Here is a 19,098-nt window from a genome sequence, read left to right on the forward strand (position 1 = left end):
CTTCGCGTATTACAAAGACAGACAATTACAATAGTTGCTTGTGGCCTACCATGAATTGAAACAACTAGAGAAATAAGATTGATAGATCGACCACCAGCTTTATAATATACCACTAGACTTTTTGGGTTAGATTTGGTCAATTTTATGAGACAAATTTGCTCTACAAGGAAAAAGCCGTAATGGAGCTTTTTCAAAATTAACATTCGATATTTAAATTCAAGACTCTATTACTCAGGAATAAGGGCATATAAATTCGGAACTACCTAGATGCACACTATTGACCTTTAATTAGTAAATGATCATAAATTTTAAAGTTCCATAAGTGAGTTCAGAAGTCATTTTTAGAGTGAGGCAAGTCACGGAACTGACCTAAAAACAGAAATGACATCACGAACAAAAATTTTTACTGCAAAGCAGTAGAAGTCACTGAAGTCATTGAAAAAGTCAATTCCAAGTCAGGGTAAGACGAAACAAAAATCTGTTAGACGAAGTAACAAAAACATAGCAGGACAAGTCCTGACGTACAATTCAAAGAATTTTCATTGACTAAACAAACAACAAGACCTAGTAAGGACTATGAGGAAATTGGGAAAACCATTTCTAAAAAAATCAGATCATAAATATATATAAAAAAAACAGAAAATCAATGTTAAAATGGCGCATATGGAAAAAAACCACTAGCAAGACAGCGAAATTTGGTTCAAACAAAAAACTAGGCATAGAATGAACTAGGAAAACCATTTTGGAAAAAATCAGATCCAAAAAATAGAAAAAAAACGGTAAAAAATTAAAGTGAAATTGCCGCATGTGAACGAAAAACCACTAGCTAGAAAGCGAATTTTTGTTCAAACACCGTTTTCTCGCCGCAGAAAAATTTCACGCCGCAAAACCACTCGCTTTTTCGCTCCATTTCCTGTTTCGGCGTGACCAAAATCACTAATCGTATTTGACTTCAAAAATCATGAAATTATGTGAACAGATCATTAAAAAAAAGACAGCGCCCCAATGCAATTCAAATTCTTTGAATTGTAAAAAATTAGGAGCGCAATAATAGACGCCTGGAATTGCTGACGCGGCTATTAAAAATATAAAACTATGCTATACCTATTGTAGTTGTCGCGTACATTCGAGATGCAAGTGGCTGTTTCGGTGATACTTGCTGAAACATTTAATTTATATCAACCATATTTATATTTAACCATACCCCTATCATACTAAGCATATCTTAATTACCCATGATCCAGTACCAAATGGATACTCTTGCAAGCATAAAGCTCGCAATTCCACATCCAATGCTTCAGAGGCCGTTCGAGATTTAGCTTTCATGGCAATAATAGATGCATAACTGACCTTAAATAAGAAAATATAACATAAACCGACTAACGTTGGAAAAATTGCTCTCGAATGACAGGCGGGATTTTTCTTTATGGGTGCAAAAACATCAGACAAAGGCAGGGTTCAAACCCCGACCGCCTGAGTGCGATTCCTTCAGCTCCAGAGGCGTGGACCACTCGGCTATAAGGTCATTGTAGTCATCTCTAACAATCGGTTTTGTTTGAAAAACAAACTTTATTTCGGAGTGAGCGCAAATCATGAAAAGTTACTTGAGAAGTCAAAGATTATTCTAGAATAAAAGCCCAAGAACAGTTCAGCAAAAAATCTGCATAAAAACATACCCGGTAGAATACTGGAAGCTAAATCTCTAGGTGGGGATTAGATGAAGGGGGGGTTTGTTGGGGGGGGGGGGGGGGGTAGGTGCGTTGTGTGTGTGGTTTAGGGGTCCCTGTAGACGGAGGGTAGGTGGAAGGGGTAGTTTTTTTGGGGGCGGTAAGTGAGGGACAGGGATTTGGAAAAAAAATAACTGTAGTTGAAATAATTTGCAATTAATTGATTGGTTACTCTATTTTAATTGCAATAATTGGTTGGAATGACACAATTAGGAGGTAGGCGGAGTGATTAGGTGGTACGGGGGGTTATTGGGTAAGTAGAAGGGGGTTGTTGGGTGCGGTGGGAGGTAGTTGGAGGGGGAAGTAGACGCAGAAAAGTTAACATAATTTTGTTGTTGATTTTTAGGCTAATTGACGAATAATCATAAGTTTCAGAGATCCATTTTTGGTTAAACTGATACGCTTATTTACAGAACAAATCCAGATAGAATTTGGCCAAATTTCCTTATGCAGCTGCACTTTGAGTCCCACGTGAAATCTGTTCAATTTGCTCATAAATTTGTTGTTTGTTTTCAGGATTTTCAGTTATCACTGAGGGGATTATTTCCCAAGAGTCACACCATTAAAAATTGGTCCAATGCTCTGCACGTTCCGCAGTCGTAATGAAACTGCCATGTGCAGATATTGTGATCGCAAAAACTTTCATTAACAAACTTCCACATTTCCTTTCACCCACGTTTTTTTTCAATCCCTTCGGGTTTAGAAAATCTATATTTTTGTTCAATGGATTAACTATTTTGCATGTTTTGAAAACGACTTCACCTCTCGCCCTCTCTCTTTTGGTTTTTCGTAAATTAAACAGTTTTTTGCTTCTCGGCAGCTCGTTTATTTCTGGGAAGACTATGTGTTTAGTTTAGCAAGTGTGTTGTGATAGTCGTTATAAATAATCTACCATTCCTTGTTGTTATTCCTGCATTTGTTTATGTGTTTGATATCGTGTATCTTTCAGAACCAACGTTGAGTTAAAGCTTTAAGACAAAGCCTGTTTTCCACTACAATTTAACTCAACGTTGTGAATGCCATGAAGTTCAAGCCCCACAACTTCCTTCAAGTCCGACTTCAGAACAATGGCGCTGGTGGAAAGACTGTTTCTCCAAGGGATTGGATATCAACGAAATCACAGAAGCCGAACACAAACTGACCTTTTTGATTTCGCATGTGGGTTCGGATTTTTTGCCATCTTGGAACACGCTCCTTCATACAACGAGGCCATTTCCATACTGGACAAGCACTTCAAGAAACCCACTAGGATCATATATGCCCGTCATCAGCTCCTCTCATGCCGTCAGAAATCGGATGAGTCTATTTTGGATTTCATCAATAGATTGAAAATTCTACTGCAAAAGTGCGAATGCAAAGCCGTCAATATTCAGGAACATCAACAGCTCCTGATTCGGGACGCCCTCGTTGCGGGCGTGAAATCGGATATCATTCGCATGCGACTTCTGGAGCAAACGGACGAAGATACAACTCTGGAGAATTGCATTTCACTTGCAAGCGCTATTGAACTGTCATCAGACTACAACCGAAGTTTTCGTGGAACTGAAGGACTGGACTCGTCTGTGCCATCTTCGGAGGCGGCATCAGAGTTGTGCGCCACAGGTCGACCGCCAACTAGTACTGTCAATGAAGGAGGACAAGTTCGAAATAAATGGCAGTTTTGTGGACTTCGTGGCCATCCGCGACGAAACTGCCCAGCTCAGAACGACAGTTGTCATAAATGCCAAAAGAAAGGACATTGGGCGACTGCTTGTCGGAGCCAGCTGGCAGTAACACAACAAGCTCAGCCAGAAGAGTCATCCGTTTCGGCACTGTCGTCGGTACTTCTCGCGGCCGGAGGAAGCTCCGATGCCTTCTACGCTTTGGTGAAGGTTGGGAAGAAGGAATTTCTCGGACTTGTTGACTCTGGAGCATCGGAGTCATTCATTTCCTACGAAGCTGCACGTCAGTGTAACGGTAAAATAACTATGACAGCATCCGCTACTCAACTTGCAGACAAGACCAAATTACCAATACTTGGCCATATCGATCTGACGATGCAAGTGAACGCGGAAACCTACTCCACTCGTCTTAAAATTGCCAAGAGTCTTCTTGCAGATATCATAATCGGCATGGATCTTCTCGGGCAACACGCAGTGGTACAGCTGGAAACAAAGGGGGATCGTGGCCCCGTCTCATTCTCGAAAGCAGCTCAGGGCACACACGCTGCAGTTATGTTCCCAGCATTGGACATTGAACCACCGATTCTCTTCTCAACCATAACCAAGCAAAGGGCCAAACCAATCACAACTAAATCTCGCTATGCGAGTAGAGAGAACCAAGAATATCTTACTCAAGAGATCGATCGCCTACTAGAAGCAGGCATCATAGAGCCTTCGTCGTCGCCATGGCGGGCCCAAGCATTTGTGGTTAGACGTGGATCAAAGCCGCGTATGGTTATAGACTATTCAGAAACGATAAATCGTTATACGGAACCCGATGGATACCCGTTCCCGGAAGTGGAGACAATACTCGACGGAGCTGCACAAGACAAATATTTCTCTCGCGTGGACCTGAAATCTGCCTATCATCAAGTACCTATTCAGGAATCAGATCGTCCATTCACAGCCTTCGAAGCAAATGGAGCGTTGTATCAGTTCACTCGACTTGCTTTTGGGCTAACTAACGCAGTTCCTGTTTTTCAACGAGTGATCGATTCTATCATTCGCAAGGAGAAGCTAGAAAAGACACGAGCCTATCTGGATGATGTTATTATTTCGGGGGCAACTCAAGAGGAGCACGACCGTAATCTGGAGAGGTTTATATCAACAGTGAAGAAATACGGAATCACTCTCAACAAAGACAAGTGTCTGATCAACGTACAACGAATTTCGGTGCTTGGCCATATTCTGGAAAAGGGTACAAAGCGGCCTGACCCTGAGAGACTCAAGACACTTATGGACTATCCGTTACCGGCCACTAAGCAGGAACTCCACAGGTTCATTGGATTCTTTGCCTACAACGCGAAGTGGATTGCGCATTACTCGGACAAAGTCCGACCGCTCCTGGACGCTTTCAATGCAGGCCTTCTGGCTCTTCCAGAGTCTGCGGTCAAGGCTATAGGGAAACTGAAAGATGCTATAGCGAAGTCGGTTTTGGTTGTTCCTAAACCTGGTTCGCCGCTTATTATGACGACAGACGCTTCAGGAACGGCGATAGGAGGAACGCTCACGCAAGACTCGCAGCCCATTGCTTTCTTTTCGCGCTCTCTCAGTTCTGGGGAACGTAAACAGTCAGCAGCGGAACGTCAAGCATTGGCCATTGTAGAGTGTAGCCGTAAGTGGATGCCATACATGAGAGCTTACCATACCTTGATTCAAACGGACCAAGAGGCTGTTGCTTTTATCTTCTCTTGCAATAAGTCCAAGGTTAAGAATGACAAGCTGATGCGGTGGCGATTAGAACTCTCCACACTGTCATATGGAATCGAGTATAAGAAGGGGTCAGAGAACATCGCAGCGGATGCACTCTGACGCATTGCGTCAATTGATAATTCCGGCACAGTGGACAACCTTCACAGACGCTTGTGCCATCCTGGAATTACAAGAATGAGGGAGTACGTCACAAATTACCATTTACTTTGAACGAAGTACGACAGTCTTGCTCTGAGTGTCTCACCTGCCTCGAATGGAAGCCTAAGTTCTACCGTCCCGAGAAAGCTCATATTATAAAGGCTACTCGGCCGTTCGAACGTATTAGCATTGATTTGGTAGGACCAAAATTAATGTCCCCAGCTGGAAATCGCTATCTTCTCACTGTAATTGATGAGTACAATCGTTTTCCGTTCGCAATACCTTTAAAGGATATTTGTGCACAGTCAGTCATAAGGTCTCTCAAGTCAATCTTCTCACTTTGTGGAACACCGGGCTTCATTCACTCAGATAGGGGGACACAGTTTATGTCAGCCGACTTCGATAAATTCTGCGCCGATACGGGTATCGCACACTCCCGAACCACACCGTATAACCCCAAAGGCAACGGCCAATGTGAGCGCCTTAATGGAACGGTTTAGAACGGCGTCGTCTGTACACTCCATTCTCGCGGTTTGCAACCCGATCGGTGGGAAAATATACTGCCTGATGTGCTGGCGTCAATCCGAGCACTAATTTGTACATCTACACAAGAAACACCTCACGAGCGGTTTTTTGGTTTCAAACGCAGGGCGCCTGCCAAATGGAATCTCCCTTCATGGCTGGCGCCGGGTCACCCCGTGTATGTCAAGAGTTTTGTTCGCAACAAAGGCGACCCTATAGTTCAGCCTGCAGAAGTTGTGGAGCCAATAAACAATCAATTTACGAGAATTAGGCGGCGTAATGGAGCAGTCGACACAGTTTCATCGTCCATGTTATCTCGCGGCAGCGTGGTGCCAAACCCTCGACAAAGATCCTCCCTGCCTCATCCCGTGAATGTCCCGGAAAAGCCGCAGGAGGGAAGCGATGTAATAGTGGATACGTCGATTATGGACAACAATGCGCAAACGCTGGAAACGCTGGCTCCAGGGTCGCAGCAAGGTGTTTGCATGCCACGTACTGGTGAGGAGTCACCGCCCGTCATTTCCCAGCCAAGGGAGCCGGCAGGCCAGAGCATTCGTCGCAGTGGAAGAGTAAGGCGTCTGCCAGAACTCCTACGCTCAACTGTAGACAGCAGCATCATCCCTGAGACTTTCGACGAAGACGAGATCATTTGGAAGTACGAGGAGCAACATTAGCGGGGGAGAATGTTGTGATAGTCGTTATAAATAATCTACCATTCCTTGTTGTTATTCCTGCATTTGTTTATGTGTTTGATATCGTGTATCTTTCAGAACCAACGTTGAGTTAAAGCTTTAAGACAAAGCCTGTTTTCCACTACAAAGTGTCAGGATATAATTCAACTTGATATAGGAAGTGGTAGGGGTGGGTAGGGAGGTTCAAATAGGAAGGGGTAGGGAGGAATATTCAGTATCCTGAGTTGATTGATATATCGTTCCTGGCGTGAACCCAAGATCCAAGTTAAGGCTTCCTTTTGAAATTCTTCCAGTTTTACCGTATCTGTTTTCATGATCTGCGCACAATCAAAACCATGCATTAGGACTGGTAACACCAGCGATTTGTACAACCCGACTTAGTGAATGCTTTTACTTCTTTCGCGACATTCTTTCGTAGACTACATAACACTTTGTTCGCTTTTATCAGCCTGTTTTCAATATGACATGACCAGTTCAAGTTTCCACATACCATTACACCCAAGTTCTTCATTGCTGTTTGTTGTTTAAATTTTTTGACACCTATTTTGTATGTTTTATCCTTTCCTCTGAAGGTTATAATCGTACATTTGCGTAAGGCCAAAGCCAATTAATTTTCGGCTACCCATCTTTCCATCGAATTCAAGTCTTCCTGTACTTCTTCACAATTTTGGCCTACACAAAAGAATTTTAAATCGTCAGCCAAGATGTAGGGCGCGCTGAACTTTAGTACATCTGGTAAGTCGTTTATGAAAATGCAAAAGAGCAAAAGAGTAGTGTTCCCACCAGAGATCCTTGCGGTGCACCATTCGTTACTTCTAGTTCGTCCGATTTGATGTTTTCAACCCTTACGTATTGTTTCCTCTCCGTCAGGCAGTAGATTAGCAGTTCGAAGATACCTTCTCCAACTCTAATATTGATCACTTTTTCAAAAACTCATAATGAGGTTCTCAGTTGAACGCCTTTGAAAAGTCAGTGCAAAAAAACAAGAATCTCATTATCCAAACTATATACTTAACATATTTGTCAGAAGTGATCTTTTCCTTACAAAACCGTGTTGGTTTGCGCTCAGGTATTTTGTGAAGTGTCGATAGAGCGCTTTATGAAGGCATTTTTCCAGTACCTTACTAGCTATGCTTAGCAGAGAAACAGGGCGGTAGTTTTCCGCAAGACTATCTTTTTTGTAAATAGGTGTCATGGCTGCAATTTTCAAACAGTCCGGAATTTTCCTTAACCGCTTGATGTTCATGACTAATTTATGCTTATGTATTCACAATATAAAAGACTGCTTAAAATTTGGAAGGCATGAGCCGTTTGAATAGATTTCACAGCTGAAAATACATGCTCAAAGAAAACTGGCCGACTTCCATCTTCATTTTTCTGTTAGTACGCTCATCAGTTCAAACAAAATTATATCAATGAAACTTCTGATCATTATGCGTGGATTGATTAAAAAACCTAGAGAAAATCCCACAGGTATGTTGACTAAAATTGACCTCAAAAAGAGGAAATTTTTCATTCAAAACAGCATTGTGCGTTTATTCTTGACAATGAAAGTATCAGCAGCTCTTAATTACTGAATTACAAAATAAGCAACCCTTAAAGACCAACATTTGAAAACTGAAGTCAGCAATCAAAAACGGAGGTAAATGTTCGAAAGGAAAGAAGTCAAAATTCAATTCATGTCCAAACTTGATCTGGCTGAAAAAAATCCTGCAGAATACCAATAATACTGTTTGAGTCGTAAAAATACACACGTTTACAATCGTTGCTTTTCATTCCAGAGCAAGTAAAAATTTAGAACCACTTTCGCGCAGTATTAAAAAAATATTGCTTCAAAAGTCCGACAAGATTAAAAGAATTACTAAAAATATTGTTTTTGTAATTTAAAATGGGCAAAAAACAGCTGACAATCTGTACTATTTTTTGAATTAAAACAAATACGCAAATTAAAAAAAAATTCCCTCCCCTGCAAAGGTAGTCGATTATTTCGGGGGCGGGAAATCAAACTGTACATACATATAAACGACAATAGTTTGTAAGAGCGGATATCGTCATATCAGGTTTATTACCGGACACCAGTGATGTTCCTCAGGGGTCGGCACCTAAAGGTTCTATTCTTCTACTTAAACATTGATCACCAGAACAGATTCTGAACTGCCAGCCCCTATAATTTTTCTGATGATCTGAAGCTCCTTATCAAAAAAACCAAATTTGCGCAAAGGGCATTCAGCAAGCTATCATAATGGGTCCCTAAAAAACAAAAAAGAACATCTCTCCGGAAAAGCCGGTTTATGAACTACAAACCCCAAAATGCCAATGCCAAGAAAAAATTAAAGTTGTTGGATGGAACTGTGTCCAATCAACAAAACGTTTATTACTGTTGTATGTATTTTGAACCGAATTTCCTCATCCAAAGAAAACTAACAAAGCGGTCTCAATTTTGGCAATGATTAAGAGAAATTTTTCCCTTAAAACTACACTGCGAGGACCGGTTGATCATACCTTTGACAAAATTAATATTAGCTCGGCTTCTGGAGGGCGATGGTACGTTCGCGATAGCTGTTTACTATGTAAATAAAAGATTGAATTAAATATTGAATTGAATGGCTTGTGAATCAAGAGAAATTAGTAGCTTAACAAAGCGAGTGAAATTTAAGAGGGAAATTTTGCTGTGTTTACACAATTGAACAAAATTCAGCCATATCGAGTAACATCAAAAGTCAATACATGCATTGAGTAATTTATATGTTTGCACATTGCCGCCCCCGTTGATGTATGGTATCCAAAAATATATAAATGAAAAATTACTTCAGATCATATGTCAGTTTTTGATAGCATCAACCGCTACTCAACCTCATATCACAAGAAGAATCATATTTGGCCCAAGTTTAGTCCTTGCCAAGTGCGACTTGTGATAATCCAATTTCACGTGGTAAAGGCTTCTCGTGTCCCGGTACACAGGTACCGAAAGTGTGCTCAAAGGAAGGACGGCAGGCGGGATCGAGTTGGCTCCTTTCTGCAAGACCATTTTCCAGAGCTTCTGGATTGAGGTTAGCTTGTGTTGATTAGTATCTTTCTGAGTTTTAATATGGCTCTGTTTGAGAATTTGCCATTTCCTGTTTTTATTTTGGCTACTCTGACCAAATTGTCATTTCCTGTATATGTTTCATGCACAATTCCCAGAGGCCATGATAAGGGAGGACTGTTGTCATCTGTGATGTACACTAAATCCCCTTTTGTCAGGTTCTGCTTTTCGGCCATGTTCTTTGACCTGGTCTGCAATTGGGATAACTATTCAGTTGTCCATTTCTTCCAAAATTCTTCTATGAGTTTCTGCAAGTATTGAAAGCGCTTTTTTGGATCTTCCTCATCTTTTGTTTTTGGGATTGGGGAAACAACCAAAGGAAATTGATGATTATCAAAGTCGGTTAATAGCATAGCAGGGTTTAAGGGATAACTGTCTTTCGCATCATCTGAGACAACTGTGAGCGGTCTCGAGATAAGTACAGCTTTGACTTGGCATAGCATTGTATATACTGCATCCAAATACAGGTTAGCTGTTGTTCCGATTGTTTTGAACAGCAGTAGTTTCATCGACTTGACTCCTGCTTCCCATAGTCCACCAAAAATTGAAGCTTTGGCTGGAATTGTTGACCAGTTGATGCCTAAATCTAGAACAACTTGAGGTAAACTATCAGTTCCGTATTTCTCTTTCAGTATCCTTTTGAGTTTTATGAATTCATTCAATGATCCTACAAATTGTGTACCATTGTCCGAAAAAATGTGTGCTGGGCATCCACGTCGGGAAATAAAACGTCTGACAGCTTTCATGCATTTCTGTGTATCCAATGCTTTAGTGACACCCAAGTGAATGGCTTTTGTAACGAAGCATACGAAGACTACCAAATAACATTTGGCTTCAGTCTTGCCACATCTGTAAGGCATTGGACCGGCGAAGTCTATGCCCACGTTACTGAATGGTGGAGTTGGGTTGACTCGTTCTTGTGGTAGGTCGCCTAAGAGTTGAAAAAGGTTACAGCCATTAAACCGAAAACATGTGATGCAGTTTCCAACTATAGACGTTGTCCGCGTTTTCACTCGAATTATCCAGAACTTCTGAAGCGTATGAACAACTGCTGCGTTTGCGCCTGAATCGAACACTCGTTGATGACTGTCAAGTACGATTAACCTCGAAATATGATTTTTGTAAGGCAAAATTGATTGAAATTTGGCAGATTCATTCAAGCAATCTGCTGCTACTAGACGTCCACCAAACTTTAAAACTCTTTTCTCATCTATGAAGGGATACAGTTGAAGGATTCTCAATTTTCGACTTATGCTTTGGCTTTTCTGCAATTTGTCAACTTCATCAATATAGTTTTGCTTCTGCACATCTCTAAGAAGCATATTTAATGCTTGTCGCTTGAGTTCTTTTCTCTCGATTTGTTTTTTAAGCAAAATGTATGCAAATTTTAGAAATTTCTTTGCTACTTTATTGCTTTGTCGAGACTTCCGTAACGTTCAATAGGGAATAATTGGTCGAATTGGTGATTCGACTGCTCTATGTTTTGATCATTGAGCGGGTCGTTTTCCTCCCCCAGAGGTTCGGGAATAGTGCCCGAATCTATTGTTAACAATTGGCAGCACCGCACTAGTTCCTTCTTTGTGTCTGTTGACTGAAGAATTTTTGGTTGTTTTGGGATAGTCAGGTTTCCATCAGAGAGCCATTGTGGGCCTTCCCACCACATTTTAAGGGATGAAAGCTGTTTTGCTGGCAACGGTCGCGTAGTATGATCGGCTGGATTTTCTTCTGTTGGCTCGTATTTCCATTTTTCTGGTTGAATTATTTGTTGGAATTTGGCCACACAGTTAGCTATGAATGTTAAAAATCTGCTAGGGGTAAAATTAATCTAAGCTAAGGCAGCTGTTGAATCGCTCCAAGCATATATTTCAGTTGTAAATCCTTTTTTATTTAACGTTGTCTGAACTGTTTGTATCATCTGCGCTCCTAGAAACATTGAGCACAGTTCAAGTCTCAGTATGCTAAGTGTTTTTCTGGGCGCCAATCTGGACTTTGAACACATCAAGGTAGACTTGGTTTGAGATGTTCCCAGTGATCGGTCATATATAGCAGCTGCGTACGCTTTTTCAGAAGCGTCGCAAAATAAGTGAAGTTGTATTTTTCAATAGCGAAGTTGTCCACAAAGCGTGAGATACGTAGCTCAGATGGATGATGTAATCCGATCATCTGAGCTTTAAATTGGTCAGTTATGGTTGCCCCAACGTCATCATCCCATCCAATTTCATGTTCCCAAGTCAATTTGAAAAAAATTTTGCATTGATGCGTTACTGGTGTTTGGAGAGAGATAGGGTCAAAATTTTTACCCATATTGCCAGATATTGCTCTTCTGGTGGTTATATAAACATTTTCAGGATGATGCAAGTTACTGTTAACAATCTATCAACATTTTTTGTTAGATTAAGTAAAAGTTGATTTTTTAGCTTCTTTATTTTGACCAGTTTTTTGGATCGGCTGCGGCTTCGGTATTCTTTTTGTCGAAAAAACGTTTGTTGGACCTGGAATCTTTTTGATAGAAAAGTATCGGGCATGGCTCAGTTTTTGAATGGTATTGTTTTTCGCTACCAAATTTTTCATTTTTTGCGAAAATTTTGTCCTCAAACGTGACCACCATTTTTTGTTTTTCGGTTTTTTGGTTTTCTATGTTTGAGTAGTTATTTTAAGGTTCTGAAAACTCAGATGACTTTGGGCAGCTATCAGTGTCTGAGACAACATCTCGGAAGTTGCCAATGGGCGTTTTTTTGCAGATTTTTGTCGACATCAATTTTGACAGTTTTTTCGCCTTTTTGCGGGGTTTTTGACGTTTTTTCTTGATTAAACCCTGTTAATAATCTCATTGAATTAATCGGCCAAACATGAGGAGTTGCTTGGTTAGAAGCTTCCATTAAATGGCTGTTCATTAGTTTTTTACAGTCAAGGTTGACCACTAATTGTGGAAAATCCGATTTTTGAAATTCGACTGATGGACACTTAATAACTGTTTCTTCGTGTTCGGGCAGACTCATAGTAACGACGCTGCACTGACTTTGGGGTCTATTGAAGTAGAAAGTGTTTGTTTTGGGCTGCCAGTTGAGACCAAGGGTTTTGATGGTGTGGTCATGTTTACCGATGAAAATTTCTTTGTTTTCTTGTAGCTCCGGGGGAATGGCTTCCATAACCTCATGTGAGTAGCTTGCCCACTTGCGAATAGACACCCCAGTGAGTTCTAGAGTAGTTGTAATGTCTTTGAACACGCCAATGACTTGCTCTTGTGTGTCACCGCCACCAAGAAGATCATCAAAATGAAATGAGTTGAGTAATGAATATTTGCAATGAATTGGTGGAGCATCTATGCTGTATCACGTAATGCTCTGATGGTGAGGTATGAACTAGAAGAAACGCTGTATATGACTCGTGTCATACGGTATTTCTTTATTGTTTGTTTCTGAATACTTCACCAATACGTCTGATAAAAGTTACGGTCCTTTTCGTTTAGTTCGATTTGGCGGTACATTTTTGTGATATCACCTGATAAAACAATTCGATGGAGACAAATTGAATCAGTATCTCAAAAAGGTCGAGCTGCTGTTTTGGACCAACCAGAAGGCAACCGTTGAGACTTCTTCCGTTCGTTGTTTTTGCTGATGCATTGAAAACAACGAACGGCGTTGCATTTTGTAGTCGTAGAGCTTGATTTCCATACTACGTGATGTGGCATCACAAAGTGTTTCTCGGGTGGCAAATTAAGGTCGCTTTCAGGCACTGATTCTAAATGTCCTGTCTCAATCATCTCTTGAACGAATTCTGTATATTGAGTTTGGGCATCCGCGTTTCGAGAGAGCTTATTTTCGTTACCCAAAAATTGTCTGAGGGCTTTTCGAGATGATTCTCCAGTGTCGGGCAACCGTTCCTGACTGTCTCGATCAAAAATGGCTTCATATTGGTTAATTGGTAGTCGAACTTGAGGCCTTCCATTTTTGCCATATGTCGTGTCATAGTGGTTAATGCAAGCCAATTTTTTGGTAGTGAACTTGGCTGGAGGAAGTGCTGGAACATCTTCGATTTCCAAAAATTTGGCAAAGGACTTGATTTCGTTGTCAAGGAGGCATATTGCATTCAACTTTACATTAGGTTTTTTGCTGATTCTAAATTAGCTAATCCTGAAACTGTTTAGCCTAGCGTAGTTTCTGTGAGGCATAAGGAAACTGATAAGCAACTTTTTAGATAGACAAGTCGCTCGCCGTTTGACAATTTCGTGTTGAGGTGCACGGCTGTATCGAATTGATGGATAAAGGCCATCCAGTCAGTGAATTTGCCATCGAAATTGGGTAGCTGTATCTGTGGTAGCTTTGCAACATTCGGCTGGTGTTGTGGTTCATCTCCGATAAAGTTATTCATAGTCACGTTTTCCTCCACCTTTTTCAGCTCAAATTTGTCTATGGTTTTTCCCATTTGAAATAGCTTCTTGCGGACTAGTGTGTGCTTGTCTTGAACCAGGTTGAATTCTTTATCGTACTGATCATTCTGAGTTGTTTCCAAATAATATTCGTCTAATTGCTGTTGAATTTTGAAGCATTCAGTAGCTTTGGAGAGGGCCAATCTGAGCTGGTCTTCAATAAATGGCTGGCTAAGTCTATCTCATTCATCAAAGATCTTGTTGAGCTGTCGTGAATTGGCACGCCTCCTTTTGGAACTTGTCTCTGTAGACGCTGCTTGGCTGATTTTATCGGCGGACCAAAATAAAGTACGTTTGCGATAGCTGTTTACTAAGTAAAAAAAGGATTGAATTAAATTTTGAATTGAATGGCTTGTGAATCAAGAGAAATTAGTAGCTAAACAAAGCGAGTGAATTTTAATCGCAAAATTTTGCGTGTGTTTACACAATTGAACAAAAATCAGCCATAGCAAGTAACATCAAAAGTCATTACATGCGTTGAGTAATTTATATGTTTATACAGCGAGCAAAGGCACTTTAAGACTACTGGAAAATTTTTTAAAAACAAGTAACCTAGTATTAGTTATTCAAGAACTATTCTTCAATATAAAAACTGAGACTCCTTCAGCCCCTTCTTTTTGCAATTTTTCAACAAGAACTGGATCAGCTATCAATAATGAAAATTAGAAGTTTCAATCGATTTGGAAAATAACTAGTTCCAACGAGATATTGAAAATTACAATTTGCAGGACATTGCAACAAGCCAACGGCCAGCCTCCAAAATTTAACATCAGTTATCCAGTTGGGCTGAAGAAGAATTTTCATAAATAGTTCACACGTGTTTTCTGGCCACGGAAAACTTGTTGAAAACGTGCACTTGGCAGATCCTGTAAGACTGCCCCAACTGAAAATACAGAAAAACATCAGACTCATGCGTGGATGATTGGGAGGTGTCACATCGATAAAAATGTCAACAAAAAACAACAACCACGTAAATTCTGACAGTCCTCAAACGTCAGAGCAATTTACAAAGAAACATAGCTTCAGTAGGAGCATAAGGCCGTCATAAAGTTTTTTCTTCAAATCTAGGAAACAAAAATACTTATTAGGAACAACAGGTGAGAAAAAACAAAACTAAATACAAGCAACTCTTGAAAACAAACGACTAATGGCTCCTTAGTAGAACGAAGTTGATTTTGTTCTTAGGTTTCTTAAGTAACCGTAGCTGTCCTCATATCCAACAGAAATCTTCCATGCCAGTTCTTTCAGCACGACTAGTGCATACAAAGACAAATGTGTGCTTGTCTTGAACCAGATCGAATTTTGTATTGTACTGATCATCCAAAGTGTGGTCAATTCGCGATCAAGTTAAAACATCAGTCTTAATTGAGTTATTTAGGGTTTTATTTTTATCACGTGTTGACTACTGTAATTCTCTTTATTATGGTCTGCCAAACCTTTTCTTAGCAAAACTAAAGCGAATAATGAGCTCTGCCGCGCGTTTGATCTTTCGATTGTCACCTTTAACACCAACCTTGTCTTACCTGAGGCAACTGCACTGGTTGCCAATTAGGCAGCGCATTGTGTTCAAAATCACATTGTATGCGCATCGCTTTACACATCAGCCTGGCAAACTCCAACTATAATTATCGGAACTAAAGAAACGAAACACAATGGTTACGAGGTCTCAATATTTTTTACAATTTACTTGTTCCCAAATTTTGCTACAACCATTGAAGACGTTCGTTCTCCCATGAGTTGGCTGTCCCTAAAAAACAAAATGGAACATCTCTCCGGAAGAGCCGGTTAATGGAATACAAATTCTCAAATGCCAATGCCAAGAAAAATATTGAATTTGACTAATGGAACTGTGTCCAATCAACAAAACGCTTATTACTGTTGTGTGTATTATGAACATTAAATTTCCACATTCAAAGAAAACTAAAAAAGCGGTCTCAATTTTGTTGATGATAAAGAGGATTTTTCCCCAAAAACTACACTGCGATGATAACTGCGAGGACCGGTCAGTCATACATTCGACGAAAAATAATATTAGTTCGGCTTCTGGAGGGCAAGCAAAGGCATTTTAAGACTACTGGAAAAAATTTCAAAATCAACTAACCTAGTAGATATACAAGAACTAGTCTGCAGTATACAAAGTGAGACTCCTTCAGCCCCTTCTTTTCCCAATGTTCCAATAAGTAATGTATCAGATATCAATACTGAAAACCACAAGTTCCAATCGATATGAAAAATACCTAGTTCCAACAAGATATTGAAAATTACAATTTGCAGGACATTGCAACAAGCCAACGGCCAGCCTCCGAAATTTAACATCAGTGATCCAGTTGGGCTGAAGAAGAATCTTGCACAAGGCCGTCATAAAGTTTTTTCTTCAAATCTAGGGAAAAATACTTATTAGGAACATCAGGTGAGAAAAAACGAAACTAAATACAAGCAACTCTTGGAAACAAACTACTAATGGCTCCTTAGTAGAACGAAGTTGATTTGTCCTTAGGTTTCTTAAGTAACCGTAGCTGTCCTCATATCCAACAGAGATCTTCCATTCCAGTTCTTTCAACACCACTAGTGCATACAAAGACATGCGGAGAAAACAATGCTTTCTCAACAACATTTTTTGTTCTTCAAATTTGTGTTTTGTTCTTCGTTCTTTTTTCTTCGCATTCAACGGAAAAGGCTTCGCTGAAAGTCTGTAAGGATCGTCTTTGCTGTCTAGACGAATCGCGCTCCGAAATTTAAATTGGACTGGACTTGTCCGCAGCGTTTGACATTATTGATTGTCAGTTTTTATTTAAGATATTGAAGAAAATTGGTTTGCAATCGGTGCTGTTACTGTTTATTAAAAATTATCTTTCGCATGTTCGCAACAAGTCATCATTAATGGATGTCTTTCTGGTGTTGTTATAGTTAATACCGGTATGCCACAAGGGTCGGTTCATGGTCCTTTACTTTTTTGCTGTTACATGCTGCCTTTGGAAGATCAGCTGAAAGAACTGGGGATAAACTGTCATTTCTACGCAGAGATACCGTTCTTTATTTTGTATTTGGTTTGAACATGAGTCAATGCATGTTTGATGATTTTCTGAGCTGGATTCAACGTTGGTTCAGAAATGCAAACTTGACATTGAACACGGATAAGAGTGAGTATGTTATTATTCAGAAATGTAAAATTGTCAAACATGACTTTTTACGTCTGCCAGAACATGGTGACTACACTGAACAGGTAAAAGTTTTAGGTTGTTATATTGATTGTCAATTTACTCTGCAACGACAGGTCAACTTAGTTTGTTCGAATTCATTTTGTTATCTCTATAAAATGTGGCCAATTCGCGATCAAGTTAAAACATCAGTCTCAATTGAGTTTATCAGGGTTTTAGTGTTATCACGTATTGACTACTGCAATTCTTTTTATTATGGTCTCCCAAACCTTTTGTTAGCAAAACTACAGCGAATAATGAACTCTGCCGCGCGTTTGATCGTTCGATTGTCACCTTCAAGAGCAACCTTGTCGTACCTGAGGCAGTTGCACTGGTTACCAATTAGGCAGCAAGTTGTATTCAAAATCATATTCTATGCGCATCGCTTTATAAATTAGCCTGACAAACTCCAACTGTATTTATGGGAATTAATGAAACGAAACACAATGGTTACGAGTTATCAATATTTTAACAATTTACTTGTTCCCAAATTTCGCTCCAACTTTGGAAGACGTTCATTATCGCATGCTGTCGCTGTCCCTAAAAAACGGAACTTCTCTCCGGAAGAGCGGGTTTATGGATTAAAAATTCCCAATTGCTAATACCAAGAAAAAATTGAAGATGACGGATGGAACTGTATCCAATCAAAAAACCGCTTGTCACTGTTGTGTGTATTTTGAACAGAAATTTCCACATCCAAAGAAAACTATCAAAGCGGTCTCAATTCTGACAGTTATTAAGAGAAAATTTCCCTCGAAAATTATACTGCGAGGATAACTGCAAGGACCGGTCACTCATACATTCGACGATAATTAATATTAGTTCGGCTTCTGGAGGACAAGCAAAGGCATTTTGAGACTACTGGAAAATTTTTCACAATCAAGTAACCTAGTAGTAGATACACAAGAACTATTTTGCAGTATACAAAGTGAGACTCCTTCAGTTCCTTCTTTTTGCAGTGTTTCAACAAGAACTGGATCAGCTATCAACTATAAAAATCACAAGTTTCAATCGGTTTGGAAAATCACAAGTTTCAACAATACACTGAAAATTACAATTTGCAGGACATTGCAATAAGCCAACGGCCAGCCTCCAAAAATGAACAAGACTGATCCCACTGGGCTGAAGAAGGATCTCCTTAAATAGTTCATACGTGTTTTCTGGCCTAGTAACACCTGGCGAAAACGGGCACATGGCAGATCCTGTGAGACTGCACCAAATCAAAAGACAGTCAAACATCAGGCTCATGCGTTGATGATTGGGAGGAGTCCCATCGATAAAAATGTCAAATAAAAAAGAACAACCACGTAAATACTGACAGTCCTCAAACGTCAGAGCAATTTACAAAGAAACATAGCTTCAGTAGGAGCATAAGGCCGTCATAAAGTTTTTTCTTCAAATCTAGGAAATGAAAATACTTATTAGGAACAACAGGTGAGAAAAAACGAAACTAAAACCAAGCGACTCTTGGAAACAAACGACTAATGGCTCCTTAGTAGAACGAAGTTGATTTGTCAGTTATATTATTAATCGTCAGTTGTTATTTACGATATTAAAGAAAAAAATTGGTTTGCAATCGGTGCTGTTACTGTTTATTAAAAATTATATTTCGCATGTTCGCAACAAGTTATTATAAATGGATGTCTTTCTGGTGATGTTAAATTTAATACGGGTATGCCACAATTGTCGGCTCTTGGTCCTTTACTTTTTTGCTGTTACATGCTTCCTTTAGAAGATATGTTGAAACACTGGGAATAAACTGTCACTTCTACGCAGATAATACTGTTTTTTTTTGTATTAGGTTTGACCCTCAGTCAATGCATGATGCATGTTTGATGATTTTCTGAGCTCGATACAAAGTTGGTTTAGCCATGTAATTGAATTCGGATAAGAGT

General features: G+C 39.9%; 2 protein-coding genes across 4 annotated transcripts in view; one reads left to right on the forward strand and one right to left on the reverse strand.

Annotated features, from left to right (window-relative positions):
• Positions 1–1,359, reverse strand: part of LOC142345684 (leucine-rich repeat-containing protein 43-like) — a 40,702-nt gene extending 39,343 nt beyond the window's left edge. For all 3 annotated transcript variants that reach the window (XM_075397913.1, XM_075397912.1, XM_075397911.1), the window contains exons 1-2: positions 1,234–1,359; positions 1,105–1,159 (exon numbers count right to left, since the gene is read on the reverse strand). In XM_075397913.1, coding sequence (XP_075254028.1) covers positions 1,105–1,159; positions 1,234–1,326 — 148 coding nt within the window. In that variant the 5' untranslated portion in view covers positions 1,327–1,359. The remainder of the gene's footprint in view (positions 1–1,104; positions 1,160–1,233) is intronic.
• Positions 1,360–2,794: 1,435 nt separating this feature from the next.
• On the forward strand, positions 2,795–6,474 carry LOC142346162 (uncharacterized). The gene is made up of 2 exons (XM_075398671.1): positions 2,795–5,208; positions 5,928–6,474. The coding sequence occupies exons 1-2, from the start codon at positions 2,795–2,797 to the stop codon at positions 6,472–6,474; spliced, it is 2,961 nt and encodes a 986-aa protein (XP_075254786.1).
• The last annotated feature ends 12,624 nt before the right edge of the window (positions 6,475–19,098 follow it).

This window comes from Convolutriloba macropyga, chromosome 9 (genome assembly GCF_964194025.1).
Source record: "Convolutriloba macropyga chromosome 9, txConMacr16.3, whole genome shotgun sequence".
Lineage (NCBI taxonomy): Eukaryota > Metazoa > Xenacoelomorpha > Acoela > Convolutidae > Convolutriloba > Convolutriloba macropyga.